Below are 17,330 nucleotides of genomic sequence, written 5' to 3'. Positions count from 1 at the left end.
GTACTGTGTGGGGAACAGAGTGGGGCCGACACGCTGGGGAAATGGCCCCGTTGTACTGTGTGGGGAACAGAGTGGGGCTGACACGCTGGGGAAATGGCCCCGTTGTACTGTGTGGGGAACAGAGTGGGGCCGACACGCTGGGGAAATGGCCCCGTTGTACTGTGTGGGGAACAGAGTGGGGCCGACACGCTGGGGAAATGGCCCCGTTGTACTGTGTGGGGAACAGAGTGGGGCCGACACGCTGGGGAAATGGCCCCGTTGTACTGTGTGGGGAACAGAGTGGGGCCGACACGCTGGGGAAATGGCCCCGTTGTACTGTGTGGGGAACAGAGTGGGGCCGATACGCTGGGGAAATGGCCCCGTTGTACTGTGCGGGGAACAGAGTGGGGCCGACACGCTGGGGAAATGGCCCCGTTGTACTGTGTGGGGAACAGAGTGGGGCCGACACGCTGGGGAAATGGCCCCGTTGTACTGTGTGGGGAACAGAGTGGGGCCGACACGCTGGGGAAATGGCCCCGTTGTACTGTGTGGGGAACAGAGTGGGGCCGACACGCTGGGGAAATGGCCCCGTTGTACTGTGCGGGGAACAGAGTGGGGCCGACACGCTGGGGAAATGGCCCCGTTGTACTGTGTGGGGAACAGAGTGGGGCCGACACGCTGGGGAAATGGCCCCGTTGTACTGTGCGGGGAACAGAGTGGGGCCGACACGCTGGGGAAATGGCCCCGTTGTACTGTGTGGGGAACAGAGTGGGGCTGGCACGCTGGGGAAATGGCCCCGTTGTACTTTGTGGGGAACAGAGTGGGGCCGACACGCTGGGGAAATGGCCCCGTTGTACTGTGTGGGGAACAGAGTGGGGCCGATACGCTGGGGAAATGGCCCCGTTGTACTGTGCGGGGAACAGAGTGGGGCCGACACGCTGGGGAAATGGCCCCGTTGTACTGTGTGGGGAACAGAGTGGGGCCGACACGCTGGGGAAATGGCCCCGTTGTACTGTGTGGGGAACAGAGTGGGGCCGACACGCTGGGGAAATGGCCCCGTTGTACTGTGTGGGGAACAGAGTGGGGCCGACACGCTGGGGAAATGGCCCCGTTGTACTGTGTGGGGAACAGAGTGGGGCCGACACGCTGGGGAAATGGCCCCGTTGTACTGTGTGGGGAACAGAGTGGGGCCGACACGCTGGGGAAATGGCCCCGTTGTACTGTGTGGGGATTAGACTCCCTGTACACAAGTGGTGTGTATATAGATAGATAGATAGATATATATATTAAGGAGATTTATATATAAAATGTAGTAGTGAATCCATGTATTACAATGAGGGATTCTAGGGTCCCACACCTCATTACACCCAGTTGCTACTATATGTACATCACTGGGCCGCAGAGAGAAGGAAAGGTTTCCATTAATTAGACTGATAGCTGAAGCGATGGGAATCCGAGCTAAAGGGGCGCCATAATGGAATCTTTCCTCTCAAGCTCCCCCATGTGACCTGCCTGCTACACGCTCAGCCCCGCCCCGGACACGTGACACGCATATCCCCCTGAACGCACCGCAAGGTTCTCCATCTTATTCTTGGTGGGCGGGGCTGGCTCTAGAGGGGCTGGCACTGTTGTCACTAGTAACGGTGACGTCCGAAGGCGGTGACGTCGGTGGGACTGCGGAGGTATAAATACTGGAGCCGGGCGCGTTGCGACCTCAGTGTCAGGCGGAGGGAGGCGAGCTCTACCGAGAAACGAAGAACAGACCGCCACCATGGGATACGGGGTGAGCTGGGACTTGGGCAACATGGCCTCTGGCTCTTCTGTGTGAATAGTGTGGGAGAGACAGCAGTGTGGGAGAGACAGCAGTGTGGGAGAGACAGCAGTGTGGGAGAGACAGCAGTGTGGGAGAGACAGCAGTGTGGGAGAGACAGCAGTGTGGGAGAGACAGCAGTGAGTATGGGGGGGTGACAGAGACAGCAGCGAGTGTGTTAGACAGTGAATATGGGAAGAGACAGTATTGCGTTAGGGGAGACAGCAGTGTAAATGGGGGGGTAGGGAAGAGACAGGGTATATATGGGGGGGGGGTAGGGAAGAGACAGGGTATATGGGGGGGGGTAGGGAAGAGACAGGGTATATGGGGGGGGAAGGGAAGAGACAGGGTATATATGGGGGGGTAGGGAAGAGACAGGGTATATGGGGGGGGTAGGGAGAGACAGGGTATATGGGGGGGGGTAGGGAAGAGACAGGGTATATGGGGGGGGTAGGGAAGAGACAGGGTATATGGGGGGGGGTAGGGAAGAGACAGGGTATATGGGGGGTAGGGAAGAGACGGGGTATATGGGGGGGGGGTAGGGAAGAGACAGGGTATATGGGGGGGGTAGGGAAGAGACAGGGTATATGGGGGGGGGTAGGGAAGAGACAGGGTATATGGGGGGGGGTAGGGAAGAGACAGGGTATATGGGGGGGTAGGGAAGAGACGGGGTATATGGGGGGGGGGTAGGGAAGAGACAGGGTATATGGGGGGGTAGGGAAGAGACAGGGTATATGGGGGGGGTAGGGAAGAGACAGGGTATATATGGGGGGGGTAGGGAAGAGACAGGGTATATATGGGGGGGGGTAGGGAAGAGACAGGGTATATATGGGGGGGTAGGGAAGAGACGGTATATGGGGGGGTAGGGAAGAGACGGTATATGGGGGGGTAGGGAAGAGACGGTATATGGGGGGGGTAGGGAAGAGACAGGGTATATGGGGGGGGTAGGGAAGAGACAGGGTATATATGGGGGGTAGGGAAGAGACAGGGTATATGGGGGGGTAGGGAAGAGACAGGGTATATGGGGGGGTTAGGGAAGATACAGGGTATATGGGGGGCCTCTGGAAGAGACAGTAGTGTGTGAGGGGGCAGTATGGGACAGGTAGCAGTATAGATATGGGGTGTATGGAAGAAACAGTGCTTATGGGGGGGGGGGGGGGGGTGACAGTAGCCTACATGGGAGAGACAGCAGTGTAAAGACAGACAGCATCAAAATGGGAGAGACTGTGGGGGCACAGGAGCAATGTATGAGATGTGCGGGTAGGTTACATGGGTACAGGGCTCGGTGCGGGTAGGTTACATGGGTACAGGGCACGGTGCGGGTAGGTTACATGGGTACAGGGCACGGTGCGGGTAGGTTACATGGGTACAGGGCACGGTGCGGGTAGGTTACATGGGTACAGGGCACGGTGCGGGTAGGTTACATGGGTACAGGGCACGGTGCGGGTAGGTTACATGGGTACAGGGCACGGTGTGGGTAGGTTACATGGGTACAGGGCACGGTGTGGGTAGGTTACATGGGTACAGGGCACGGTGTGGGTAGGTTACATGGGTACAGGGCACGGTGTGGGTAGGTTACATGGGTACAGGGCACGGTGCGGGTAGGTTACATGGGTACAGGGCACGGTGCGGGTAGGTTACATGGGTACAGGGCACGGTGCGGGTAGGTTACATGGGTACAGGGCACGGTGCGGGTAGGTTACATGGGTACAGGGCACGGTGCGGGTAGGTTACATGGGTACAGGGCACGGTGTGGGTAGGTTACATGGCTACAGGGCACGGTGCGGGTAGGTTACATGGGTACAGGGCACGGTGTGGGTAGGTTACATGGGTACAGGGCACGGTGCGGGTAGGTTACATGGGTACAGGGCACGGTGCGGGTAGGTTACATGGGTACAGGGCACGGTGCGGCATTACTGCAGGGTGGGGGTATATCTGGCATTACTGCAGGGTGGGGGTATATCTGGCATTACTGCAGGTTGGGGCATTACTGCAGGGTGGGGGTATAACTGGCATTACTGCAGGTTGGGGCATTACTGCAGGGTGGGGGTATAACTGGCATTACTGCAGGGTGGGGCGTTACTGATACACTGGGCTCCGGCTGTATATGTAGGAATTGCCCCTTGTGGTGCCAGTGTGGGGTGCCTGCGTATGTGTATGGGGGGCACATTGTGCTGTTGTTAATGGGAGGTGGGTGTTATGGGGCAGTGAGAGTGCCCTTTCCCTGGGGGGGTGTAGATGGGGGTAACTTGGCATAATGTAGATTTGTTCCCTGCCCCGTTCCTGCCCCATTCCTGCCCCATTTTTGCCCCATTCTCATAGCTGGACACTGGGCCCTGGGATTCCTGCAATGCTCATTGGAGCCGGGAGTGACTCCTACTGGGTGTCTGGTCCCAAGAGCTTGCACACAGTTGCTGTGTTACCTAGGAGAAGGCCAGTAGTTTGTGGCCATGTTGTGGGCAGACACCCTCCTCTCCAGAGGCCAATTATATTACACTCCATTCTGTTTTCCTGGGGGAGGGGTAAGAATTGATGCCCCGGGGCAGTTGCTTGTTGGGAATCTCAGTGCAGAAATACCAGTTCTCCCATTGCTGCACATTCCCAAACATGATGGGACCTTATTGCCCGTGCAGCCTCCCATGGAACCCCAATTCCTTTATAGGAGTCTCCCTTTATCTGAGACAGGAAGTGAGATGTGCAAAGGAAACTGCATCCCCCCTGTGTGCATATAGCGGCTATGATGCATATGATCCAAACTTACTTGGGGAGATCTACCCAGCAGTGTGAGGGGGATGTGCTCTTGGTGCATGAAAGGGTTAATCCCTCCGTGCCCAGCTCCCTATGGGGGTGCCCTGCCCAGACAGTTAGGGTTCAGCCGGCGGCACTTGGTGGAGTTGTCAGTAGGACTGCGGGGAGTCAGGGGCTGCATTATGGGCAGGGCATACAGCTGGCGCACCCCGGCACTTGGCAGGCACTGCTGGCTTTGCCCCAAGCTGTGAGGATGCGGCATGGCAGCCAGCTTCCTTGTGTTCAATGTGGCAGTGCCAGGGTCTGCTTCACCCAGCAGCGCCGGCCTCCCTCCCTTCATTACTGCAGCACTGACTGCTGCCCTGGCACACTTGCTGTGCCCTCTGCCCTGGCACTGCCAGCCGCCACTTGCTGGTCTTGTAGAAGGAAGATGGTGGCAGATAGATTTAAGGGCAGTTGTATATGATATGGGTCAGGGCAGAGTGGAAAGGGTGGGGGGGGGGGCAGAAGGAATTAGCCCCCTTGCTGGTAGTGTGTGCCTATTAGTCAGACCCCCTGGTTGGCACACATTGCCAGTGTTGGCACCGCTTCAGCACTTGTATCCAGCCTGCCAGGGGTTAATGCCTGAGAATGTGACCCCCCCCCCCAGACACTGTATATCTGTCACTCTGCTGGTGAGAGGGTTATTTATAGACTGGGGGGGGGGGGGTGCTGGGAATCTTCTGTGTATTCCCTGCAGGAGCATCTTGGCGCAGTCCCTTGCCATCTACTCTGGCGCTGGCAGCTTGGTGCCCGGGAAGCTAATTGGCCGCTGTGTTTAGAGGGCAGTAGGGGGGAGGATTTGTACCCCCCTAGCCGGGTTCTGTTTCCTTGGACTGGGGCAGAAGGGAGGTGGGGGGGGCAGATCCAGTTACTGAGCCTGAGAGGTACCATTGTTCCTGGGACTGGCGTAAGCCCAGGCTGGCACGTCAAGGTTACTACTGTCCCAGCATTCCTGGGGGGGGGAGGGAGGGGGCGTAACCTCTTCATTGCCGTCACATTTGTACTCCTGCATGTTCTCTATGCAGTTGGTCGGTATGAATGCTGGGTGTCGGCTGATAAGTGGCATTAGATAATCCCTTGCCTGCTGTGGGGATATTCATGCCCATAAAGGGACTCCGGACCGTGGGAGGGCAATTACTCACTGGACTTTCACCCCCCCCCGGGGTATTTGATGTAATAATCGGGGGTTAAACCCTGCCATAGAGAACATTGTGCAATGTAGGTGTGATCCTTCCGCCTGAACACCCAGTATAAAGTCCCTGGCATCTGCCTGCCCCGGGGCCATGTTCTGCCATGGCACATCCCTGTGTGCCTATTGGCTGGCTGGGACTCCCTGTGCCCTGGCACTCCTCCCTTGGCTTGTAGCTGCCCCTACTGGGTGCCAGTCCTGCTGCCACCTCCTTGGGAAAGAGGCTTGATGGAACTTGCCACCCTGGCAGCACCTTGCCCCATGATGCCCTAGACGTGATGTCACTGATCCGTCTGTCCTTGGGCAAGGTCGTTGGCACTGGGGCCTGTGCCTTCATTGGGAGGGTTACTGGGAATACTGGTGCTGCATCCTGTGCCCCTGGTAACTGGCGCCTTATTAAACTCCCAGGGGCTTCTGGGAAAATGGGCACTACGTGCATGGCCTTGTTCTTCCCGGTGTTCCAATCTGGAGGGTTGCTGGGAGTTGTGCAGCCTCAGCAGTTTTTCTAGGTTACACACAAGATCTAATTGGATACAGCCCCCCCCCCCCCCCCCCTTAGCTTGGAGATGTAATGAGAGCAGCGCTGAGCCCATCAATAACTAACTGGGGGGGGTCACTGCGGCTACTGTACCGTCCCAGGGGGCCAGCTCGGCTCTGTAAGTGCTGCCGTGAATGTAGGCCGGGGCTGGCCCATTAATCTTAGGGAAGCCCCATACCTGGGGGGTGGGCATTCTCCTCCCTAGAGCTGGGGCATCAGTAGGGGTCAGATTATGATCCCCAGTGCAGGGGTTTATAGAGCCGGCAGTTAATGATTAGGCTACTGGGTATCTTTATGGCTTGCTGTTGCTAGGGCTGTTGTGTTGGGCTACGGCTGTCAGTGGCCCTATATCCCATGGGAGGGGGGAGGGTTTGTCTCTTTATTCAGCTGTAGGTCCCCCCACCCCCGGGTGCCTCGGCATGACAGTGTGGGAAGGGTGGGTGGCCCTTAGGGGGCTGTTCTAGAGCACCAGTATTCACTGGGATCATGTTCCAGCTCCTTCCCATAATGCTGTGCCGCTTGTTTGAGCACCTGTTGTGTGGGAAGGGGCCCGTATTGCACCCCCCCCCGACTATCTGTGCAGATGGTACTTACTGTGTATTCTGCACACTCCCCAATATAAGTATAAGTAGTATTGCATGCTGGGATACGGAAGCTTTGCTCCTGGGGGCCCCCCTGTTCTCTCATTGCATGCTGGGATACGGAAGCTTTGCTTCTGGGGGCCCCCCTGTTCTCTCATTGCATGCTGGGATACGGAAGCTTTGCTTCTGGGGGCCCCCCTGTTCTCTCATTGCATGCTGGGATACGGAAGCTTTGCTTCTGGCGGTCCCCCTGTTCTCTCATTGCATGCTGGGATACGGAAGCTTTGCTTCTGGGGGCCCCCCTGTTCTCTCATTGCATGCTGGGATACGGAAGCTTTGCTTCTGGTGGTCCCCCTGTTCTCTCATTGCATGCTCGGATACGGAAGCTTTGCTCCTGGGGGCCCCCCTGTTCTCTCATTGCATGCTGGGATACGGAAGCTTTGCTTCTGGCGGTCCCCCTGTTCTCTCATTGCATGCTGGGATACGGAAGCTTTGCTTCTGGGGGCCCCCCTGTTCTCTCATTGCATGCTGGGATACGGAAGCTTTGCTCCTGGGGGCCCCCCTGTTCTCTCATTGCATGCTGGGATACGGAAGCTTTGCTTCTGGGGTCCCCCCTGTTCTCTCATTGCATGCTGGGATACGGAGGCTTTGCCTCTGGAGTCCCCCCTATATCTGACAGGGGGGGTGCAGCATATTAGGGGTGGGGGGGGGTGCCGCTCTGCCTTACGGAAAGTGCCTCCCAGACCCACTGACTGCCGCATTGTGCAACTGCCTGTGGGAGGGGCTGGGCCCTCGCTGACTCATTAACCCCTTCCTGTCCTGCCGCTGCTGTCTCACTGTGACATTTATAGACACCTCAGCTCCCCCCCCCCCCCCCATGGCTCAGGTTTCAGTGTGGGAAACCCTAGTCTCTTTATCCTAGGGAAGGAGAGAGGCCAGGCGAGAAGGGGTTAATGTGCCATGCAGTTTATAGCAGGGAGTATTTATAATGTTCTGGGGCCCTGTATATCAGATAATACCCCCCCATCCCGGCTGCCCCTTCCTCCCATAATCCCCTGTGTTACCCTGCACTTTTCCCAGCTCAGGTTTCTGTGGATCTGCTTTGTTTTTATCTATGGCTCATTGTTCCCACAGCACCTGACACCACACGCACCCTCCTTGTGCCGGAGGAGGAGGGCAGCGGAATTAACCCTCGCTGTACCCCCTGGCCGGGTGCAACTTTCCCTGCCTGTCTCTCTTTATTCACTAGGCCCTAGAACCTGGGATTCTGGGTACAGAAGGGTTGCCATGGAAACCACCCGACTTCTTGTGCATGCCCCCCAGTTAGTAATGCCCTGTATCCCAGGCGGGTGGCAGTTGGGGGGGCCCCAGTCTCTGTGCGGCCCCTGGCACCGACCCTTCCCATATCAGTTGCCAGTGTGGCATCTCTGCCGCTCTCTGTCTCGTCACCTTGTTGTACTGGGAGGTGACACATACTTCTGCCTTCCTGTTTGTTTTGGCAACGGCTGGCAGCCATATTATCCCTCTGCTCTGGCACAGCCGGCGTTCCCCGCTCACACTCCGTGTGGGTACCTTACGCAATCTGTGGCCATTTTGTACAGCCGCTGTATGGGAATAAGTTCTGTGCTCGCTGTTAGGGTGCCCCCACCCCTGTGTAGGAGCTGCCAGGCAGGATTATAAGAGGGTGGGGCTAAAGCTACTCCATTAAACAGATTTGCCCCTGTATAGGTACACAGGGAGGCGTTACACATGGGCAGCTTCGCCCACTGCCGGTGAATGGGGTCATTGAAGGAACATAATGCCGAGTTGTACTGGGTTACACAGTGCATAGTGTGTGTGTGTGTGTGTGTGTGTGTGTGTCTTTCCTGCATAGGAAAACAAGGGCACACCCATCTCTGGGTGCCATGTTGGGAACCTCTAGGGGCGCTGTTTCACTGGGGTCTCAGAGTATGGCAAGGGACAGAATGACCTATGTTTTGCAGAACATTGATAGGAAAGGCATTAAAATAAATTGGGTGAACTTGCCCTTGACACTTTTTTTTTTTTTTTCCTCCCCACAGGCCGGAAGAGACAAGTATGAGCCCGCAGCTACCTCTGAGCAGGGGGGCAAGAAGAAAAAGGGAAAGGGGAAGGATAAAGACATGGATGAGTTAAAGAAGGAATTGACCATGGTAAGTGGGGGGCATCTGGGTCATGATGGGGGATTCCCAGTGAGAGAGAGGAAAAGCCTGGGGGGGGGGGGGGCTGGATCCCTTTCCCCTGTAGGGGGGCTGGTGTATCCATTGTGCCAGAAATGAACCCCTCTCCTTCTCCCCTTTGCAGGAAGACCACAAACTGAGTCTGGATGAGCTGCACCGCAAGTTTGGGACGGACATGCAAAGGGTAAGTCATACGCTTGTGTGATTGGTCAGTGTCTCTAAGGGTCCAATGGGGAAATGGATTGTTCATTCCCTTCAACATTCTCCTTTCTGTTTCTCAGGGTCTGAGCACGGCCCGGGCAGCAGAGATCCTGGCACGAGATGGACCCAATGCCCTCACCCCGCCCCCCACTACTCCAGAGTGGGTGAAATTTTGCCGCCAGCTGTTCGGGGGGTTCTCTATGCTGCTGTGGATTGGAGCCATACTCTGCTTCCTGGCCTATGGTATCACTGCTGCCACGGAAGAGGAGCCAACGAATGATAATGTGAGTGATTGCTTGTTCTGTACAGGGCACTGGCATGGAAGTCTTGGTACCAAAGGCTGACTCTCTATCTTCTTCCCTACAGCTCTACCTCGGTGTTGTCTTGTCCGCTGTCGTTATCATCACCGGCTGCTTCTCTTACTACCAAGAGGCAAAGAGCTCTAAGATCATGGAGTCCTTCAAGAACATGGTTCCTCAGGTGCAATTCCTTTGCAATATGTTTGCCCTGGGGTGGGATCATATAACCTACCCCTCTTTCCTCCTGCCCTGCTAAGGGGGCAGAACACCAACAGTCTCCGCTCTCTGCTATGGGTTAAATACTTAGTGACGTTCCTGGCTAATTGGCCAGACTTTGGTGGGAAACTACAGATACAAAGTACCTGCCCCCTGGGTCCTAGTGATGGCAGCACCACATTTACTATGTTATACGAGAGCTGCAGGGAGTTATTTATAGTACTTGGCTTGTAATGTAAATATGTTACTGTATTCTGGCCCCTCACTCCCCCCCCCCCGTCTTCCCTTGGTATTGGGTTTCCCCTGTGTCTCTGACTTAATGGAGACTTCTCTGTCACACAGCAAGCCCTGGTAATCCGAAACGGAGAGAAGTTGAGTATTAATGCGGAAGACGTGGTTTTGGGTGACCTGGTAGAAGTGAAGGGAGGAGATCGGATACCTGCGGATGTTCGGATCATCTCCGCTCATGGCTGCAAGGTGAGAGCGGGGAAAGTAAAGGCTGTTCCTCATGGAATGATCCATCACGTACACACAGGCAGGGCGGGGGGGTCCTACACATGGGAAATAGTGGGGTTTCCTGTAGTGCCGCACACACCTGACCCAACTTCTACCGTAGGTGGATAACTCTTCCCTCACTGGAGAGTCCGAACCCCAGACCCGCTCTCCTGACTTCACCAATGAGAACCCACTGGAGACCCGCAACATCGCCTTCTTCTCTACAAACTGTGTGGAAGGTGAGATGTCACGCCTGTGTGAAATAACCCGACGTCCTTATTGGGCACCCGTGCAACTGGAGCAACGTTGGGTGGGGGCAGCAGAGGTAAAGGATGTTCATTATTTAACCCAACTCTTTTCTGTCTCACAGGCACAGCCCGTGGCGTTGTCGTCAACACCGGTGATCGTACAGTGATGGGCCGTATCGCTACTCTGGCCTCTGGCCTGGAGGGAGGACGCACCCCCATTGCCATTGAAATTGAGCATTTTATTCACATCATCACCGGCGTGGCGGTCTTCCTGGGGGTCAGCTTCTTCATCCTGTCACTCATTCTGCAGTACACCTGGCTGGAGGCTGTCATCTTCCTCATTGGTATCATTGTTGCCAATGTGCCAGAGGGACTGCTGGCTACTGTCACGGTGAGTGCGGCTGACTGTCTCTCAATATAAAGTGCAGTGTGTAAGTGGTCGCTCTGAAGCCTGGCTGTGCCCAGCCCTGGGCACCAAAAGGAGGACTGGGCAGTTATAGTGCCAAACACGAGCTTTTCCTGTTCCACCAGATTTTCACTGGCCCCAGGATTCATCTGACCTTTTTTCCCCCATTTTAGGTTTGCCTTACACTGACCGCCAAAAGAATGGCCCGCAAGAACTGTCTTGTGAAGAATCTGGAGGCTGTGGAGACTTTGGGATCCACTTCCACCATTTGCTCCGACAAAACGGGCACCCTGACACAGAACCGAATGACCGTAGCCCACATGTGGTTTGATAACCAGATCCATGAAGCCGACACCACGGAGAATCAGAGCGGTGAGTTGGGCAGCCGTGGGCGCTTGGTGGTGTCCTACTGCTCCTGTCGCTTACTGGAAATTGGTTCTCTTTTATGATTGGCTGATGATTTTGGCTTTTTTTTTTTTTTTTTTACAGGTGCCTCCTTCGATAAGAGCTCCCCCACATGGACAGCCCTGTCCCGGGTTGCTGGATTGTGCAACAGAGCCGTGTTTCAGGCTGGACAAGAGAACACCCCCATCCTAAAGGCAAGTTCCTCTCCACCATCGTGTTGCACCCCACCCCTGCACCGAGAACTGGTTGCACCCTGCATAGCTACGTCTGACTTGGTGCCTTCAGACAAATGCTGTGCTGGCTCAGTGTTATAGGAAAGGGTTAAAGAGAAACTCCTCCCAAAATCTCTTCTAAAGCTACGTGTAGTTCCTATTGTCTGTCCCGTGCTTTTCTCTGGTTCTGACTCTTGAAACGATATAGGAGTCGGTTCTCTTTGAGATGCTGGAGATGCCAAAGTGCATTAAATATATAAAGAGACAGACAAATAGTGCTTACTGTAGCAACTTCATGTATAAATGAACCTTTTCCACAGGCGCAAAGTGTGTCTTTGTGTCACGTCGAACCCTTCTGTCTGGTTTTTCCAGATTCCATTTGGGCTGCCGTACAAAGTGCTGCGGTGCCTTAGGTGGTGTAGGGATTTGGGAGCTAACCTTTATGCCCTTGGGATGGTGGATTACAGATGTTGGAATGGCTAATATATAATATATAAAAAATAAATGAGGGATGTGGGAGCTGGGGTCTAAACCTTGTTGATAAGTGCAGTTGGAGCTGACCTTCCATGTCTTTCCTTCCCACAGAGAGATGTTGCTGGAGATGCATCCGAATCCGCCCTGCTAAAGTGCATAGAACTCTGCTGTGGGTCTGTGAGGGATATGAGGGAAAAGAACCCCAAAGTGGCAGAAATTCCATTTAACTCTACAAACAAATACCAGGTGAGTGTATGGCCTGGCTGTATGAGAGGGGACTGGTTTGGCTATCTGTACCTGGCCCAACTGTATGAGAGGGGACTGGTTTGGCTATCTGTACCTGGCCCAACTGTATGAGAGGGGAATGGCTTGGCTATCTGTACCAGGCCCAACTGTATGAGAGGGGACTGGCTTGGCTATCTGTACCTGGCCCAACTGTATGAGAGGGGACTGGCTTGGCTATCTGTACCTGGCCCAACTGTATGAGAGGGGACTGGCTTGGCTATTTGTACCTGGCCCAACTGTATGAGAGGGGACTGGCTTGGCTATCTGTACCTGGCCCAACTGTATGAGAGTGGACTGGCTTTGGCTATCTGTACCTGGCCCAACTGTATGAGAGGGGAATCGCTTGGCTACCCACACTTGCTACCCCATACTTGCAGGGCTTGCTGCTAAGGTTAATAGGATGATCTGTATTCAGCCAATAGCAGGGTCTGTAGCTGCTGGCCTTGCTCCAGCTGAGGTTGGAGGTGCCAGGGCCTCTAATTGATTGTTTTCAGAGCTGCTTCCCAGGTTTGGCCGTCGGCAGCAGCAATGCACACAGGGGGCCCCCATATCCTACAGAATGCCCTCATCAAAGGTGCAGCCCCTTCCCGCCGCACTGCTGGGATGGGAGCGTGTCCGGCGCCTCCTGCTGCTCCCTCTCAGCACCGTCGGATCAAGGCTGCGTGTCTGTCAGCTCGGCTTAAAATAAACCAGTTATCTGCAGCGGAAGCCGAGTGCTTACACAGTCGCATTTAGCTCCGCAAATAGCCCCGACTCCCCATTCTGTGGCAGCTGGCCAGCAGAGGGTTAATGGGTTACTCCGTGCCTGTAATGCTTACTATTTCCTTACTGTAACCCCCAAAGCTCGCAGAGTTAGTGGCACCATAAGCAGCGCAGCTTGGCCGGTGGCATTGGGGGGCCGCTGTGCTGCCCGGCAGGGAGGGCTAATCTCGTTAGGCAGCTTTCTCCTGCACTCCCTAATCTGCTCACTGGGGAATTAGCGCTGGGATCTTGGACATTCCTTCCAGCTTATCCCATCCAATTATTCAGCCCAGCCCTTGTCACTGCTACGGCTCTGGCTTATGCCTCTCTCCTTAACCCTCGCAGTCCCATTGCAGTGAATGGAGTCCGTCCAACACCCTCGCCATTTTGTATATACCGAGTGCCTGTTTATTGGTTACCAAGAAGCTAATGTTTAGGGGCTAACACGGGGCAACCTTGATTATACACAACCCTTACATGCCATTTCTTGTTTCCAGCTGTCCGTACACAAGAATGCAAACCCATCAGAGTCCCGTTACATTCTGGTCATGAAAGGGGCCCCCGAGCGCATCCTGGACCGATGCTCCACCATTGTGCTGCAGGGCAAGGAGCAGCCCTTGGACGAGGAACTGAAGGATGCTTTCCAGAATGCCTACCTGGAGCTGGGGGGCCTGGGAGAGAGAGTATTAGGTAAGTGCCACGGGAGGGCAAATTAAGGCTTATGTAATTCCCTCTTGTTAGATTGCCCCTAAGTCTTGCCCACTCTTTCCTGCAGGTTTCTGCCACCTTGCTTTGTCCGATGACCAGTTCCCTGATGGATTTCAGTTTGACACAGAGGAAGTGAACTTCCCAACAGAGAATCTTTGCTTCGTTGGGCTGATTTCCATGATTGACCCGCCCCGTGCCGCTGTGCCTGATGCCGTCGGCAAATGCCGAAGTGCTGGAATCAAGGTGATCCATTTGCCCACTGTGTTTATTCTGCCCTCATCCTGTATTTTCTTACCCAGCACCACAGCATGGCATGCCAGCCGCTTTGGCACCTTCCCTTGGTAACCGGTCATTCCTTCACTCACAGGTTATCATGGTGACAGGTGACCACCCAATCACAGCCAAGGCCATTGCTAAGGGAGTGGGAATCATCTCTGAAGGCAATGAAACAGTGGAGGATATTGCTGCCCGCCTCAACATTCCAGTCAACCAGGTGAACCCCAGGTATGTTGGAAATGGGTTCCTATTGGATGGTAATAATTCTGGCAGTGTCGGAGGTGCTGCTATGACACGTGGGAATGTGAGTGGCTGAGCTCTATGGCTCCTTGCTGAATGGCCAATGGGACTGTAAGTTCAGCTTTCCGTATGTAACACATGGCTCTTATCCTGCAGAGATGCCAAGGCCTGTGTGATCCACGGGTCGGACCTGAAGGACATGGCACAAGAACAGATCGATGACATCCTGAAGCATCACACAGAGATCGTCTTTGCCAGAACATCCCCTCAGCAGAAGCTCATCATTGTGGAGGGTTGTCAGCGACAGGTCAGTCCATTTCTCTCCCCCCAAGCCCTGTGTGTGTGGCCCAGTTTGATCCGTAGGTTCTGTTGGGCTCCCATTCCCACTGGGCTCAGCCTTGCTCTTGTGTAACATACAGGGTGCCATTGTGGCAGTGACGGGGGATGGTGTCAACGACTCCCCTGCTCTGAAGAAGGCAGATATTGGTATCGCTATGGGCATCGCTGGTTCCGATGTGTCCAAGCAGGCAGCCGACATGATCCTGTTGGATGATAACTTTGCTTCTATCGTTACTGGAGTAGAGGAAGGTGAGTACTGACCCCCCTCCCCCCACGGGGCACAAGGGCAAGAGCGGGGTTCAGATTATGAGCGAATATCCCACTCTCTTCCAGGTCGTCTGATCTTTGATAACCTGAAGAAATCCATCGCCTACACCCTGACCAGTAACATCCCAGAAATCACACCCTTCCTCATCTTCATCGTCGCCAACATTCCTCTGCCCTTGGGCACAGTCACCATCCTGTGTATCGATCTGGGCACAGACATGGTAAGTGTTGGCACTCGATGCCTAAAGCAGATTCTCTGTGGCTCAATTTGCTCTGATCCCCTAATTATTGTGTGTGTAGGTCCCCGCTATCTCCCTGGCCTATGAGCAAGCCGAGAGTGACATCATGAAGAGACAGCCCCGTAATCCCAAAACAGACAAGCTGGTGAATGAAAGGCTTATCAGTATGGCCTATGGGCAGATCGGTGAGTGCCCGCTCTACTTTCTCCCACAGGGTGCCATGGTACTGGTTCTCTGGGTATATAAAAGTTTGGGTCTCCAGGGTAACTGGCTGCCAACAGCTGCACCCCCTGTTCAGACTCCGTACAATATTAGCTTGTGTGACTGAAGGCCCCTCTCTCTGCAGGTATGATCCAAGCCCTGGGGGGGTTCTTCACATACTTTGTGATCCTGGCTGAGAATGGCTTTCTGCCCTGGACACTGCTGGGTATCAGAGTGAACTGGGATGACCGCTGGAATAACGACGTGGAGGACAGTTACGGGCAGCAGTGGGTGAGTCGCTCTCTTTGCCCCAGGGCTGATCTTCCAAGGGATTCTGGGAAGTGCATTCTGCCTGGTATCCCCCCGGCACATCTGCTAACCTCTTGCTGTCCCTCCCCCTCAGACCTACGAGCAGAGGAAGATTGTGGAGTTCACGTGCCATACGGCTTTCTTCGTCAGTATCGTGGTGGTGCAGTGGGCCGATTTGATCATCTGCAAGACCAGAAGGAATTCAGTGTTCCAGCAGGGCATGAAGTGAGTAAAGCGAGCGTAGCCGGGGTGCCGGAATGTGCCGGCGGTCTGACCTGCTCACAACTGGTTCTGCTGGTTTAGGGCACCTTGTTCAGCTCATATCTGGATCATTTTTGTTTTTCCCCCAGGAATAAAATCCTTATCTTTGGGCTGTTTGAAGAGACTGCACTGGCTGCCTTCCTGTCCTACTGCCCTGGCATGGATGTGGCATTGCGCATGTACCCACTCAAGTAAGTGCCCACCCTCCTATTCTACAGCCCCTGTGACTCCCAGCCTAGAACTTACACTCCTGTTGGGTTCCCTGCCAGTCTGCTCATCCCGGACCCAGCAGGACCTGCAGGGAGAGCCAAACAGCTGGGGGGAGCCACACTAGCAGTGGGGTAGCCATGTCTGGTTCCCTGCCAGTCTGCTTATCCCTGACCCAGCAGGTCCTGCAGGGAGAGCCAAACGGCTGGGGGGAGCCACACTGGCAGCAGGGTAGCCATGTTGGATTCCCTGCCAGTCTGCTCATCTCTGACCCAGCAGGTCCTACAGGGAGAGCCAAACGGCTGGGGGTAGCCATGTTGGGATCCCTGCCAGTCTGCTCATCCGGAGAGCCAAATGGCTGGGGGTAGCCACACTGGCAGTGGGGTAGCCATGTTGGGTTCCCAAAGCTGATTGAGTTGTGTGTTCTGTTTCAGGCCGACCTGGTGGTTCTGTGCCTTCCCATACTCGCTGCTCATCTTCATATACGATGAAGTCCGTAAGCTGATTATCCGGCGCAGCCCAGGCGGTGAGTATGCTGCAAGCTTATTGGCTGCACTGGGGCACCCGTATTTACTTGCCACGCCAGTCCCAGTGGTGCCCAGACTGACCCGTCTCTCCCCTTTGCAGGCTGGGTGGAGAAAGAAACCTACTATTAGAGCCTTCGGGTCGTCCGAACATTTCACGTCACTTCCTGCCCCTCGGTCTGCCTGCACCCACCCGTCGCCTGCGTGCACCCGTCTGACTCAGCCTGTTCCCATGGAAGAGATGCATTTTGGCAAGGGGCGCAGTGTCGCCTGTGTGCGTCCTGTACAGAGTTCTCATTGTGCCTTCTCCGGTATTGTTTTTCGTTTGTTTCTTTTTTTTGTTTCTTTTTGTAATGGGAGCACGTTCAGAGATGTTTTATATATCTGCATTTTTACAAATAAAGGCGGTTTGAAGAGTTTCCTCCGTGTGGGTCTCGCGCTCTCTCTGTGTTTGGGGTGAATGCTGCCGGCATGGCCAGGCCTTGGTCTGGTTTAAAGGGGAACTAAAGCCAGAAATGTTATGTTTGTGCTTCTGTACCAGCCCCAGGCCCCCACAGGCCTTTAGCAGGGAAGATCTGTGCCCCCCAATAATGTTCCCAGTAGCCCCCATCTTCTTTTCTGCTCATTCCCCACTATATACTGTATATACAGAATATAAATGGCACAATGTACCGTACTTTGAGAATATAAAT

The 17,330-nt window shown here is 54.8% G+C and overlaps 1 protein-coding gene and 1 long non-coding RNA gene across 2 annotated transcripts; both read left to right on the top strand.

Moving 5' to 3' along the window:
- The first annotated feature begins 1,712 nt into the window (after positions 1-1,712).
- Positions 1,713-17,057, top strand: atp1a1 (ATPase Na+/K+ transporting subunit alpha 1). Its single transcript, NM_204076.1, has 23 exons — positions 1,713-1,762; positions 8,948-9,058; positions 9,210-9,269; positions 9,367-9,570; positions 9,653-9,766; positions 10,144-10,278; positions 10,418-10,535; positions 10,667-10,935; positions 11,124-11,322; positions 11,440-11,549; positions 12,153-12,287; positions 13,565-13,757; positions 13,843-14,018; positions 14,143-14,279; positions 14,448-14,598; positions 14,711-14,879; positions 14,964-15,118; positions 15,198-15,321; positions 15,483-15,628; positions 15,741-15,871; positions 15,997-16,098; positions 16,549-16,640; positions 16,742-17,057. The coding sequence occupies exons 1-23, from the start codon at positions 1,751-1,753 to the stop codon at positions 16,768-16,770; spliced, it is 3,072 nt and encodes a 1,023-aa protein (NP_989407.1). The 5' UTR covers positions 1,713-1,750; the 3' UTR covers positions 16,771-17,057.
- Positions 2,782-8,717, top strand: LOC101732078. Its single transcript, XR_004221181.1, has 2 exons — positions 2,782-3,813; positions 3,860-8,717. It is a non-coding gene; the product is annotated as an uncharacterized LOC101732078 (long non-coding RNA).
- Positions 17,058-17,330: the final 273 nt, after the last annotated feature.

The sequence above is a fragment of the Xenopus tropicalis genome, chromosome 2, assembly GCF_000004195.4.
Source record: "Xenopus tropicalis strain Nigerian chromosome 2, UCB_Xtro_10.0, whole genome shotgun sequence".
Taxonomy (NCBI): domain Eukaryota; kingdom Metazoa; phylum Chordata; class Amphibia; order Anura; family Pipidae; genus Xenopus; species Xenopus tropicalis.
Note: the sequence above shows the minus strand (reverse complement) of the source record. Positions and strands in the feature narration are given on the sequence as shown.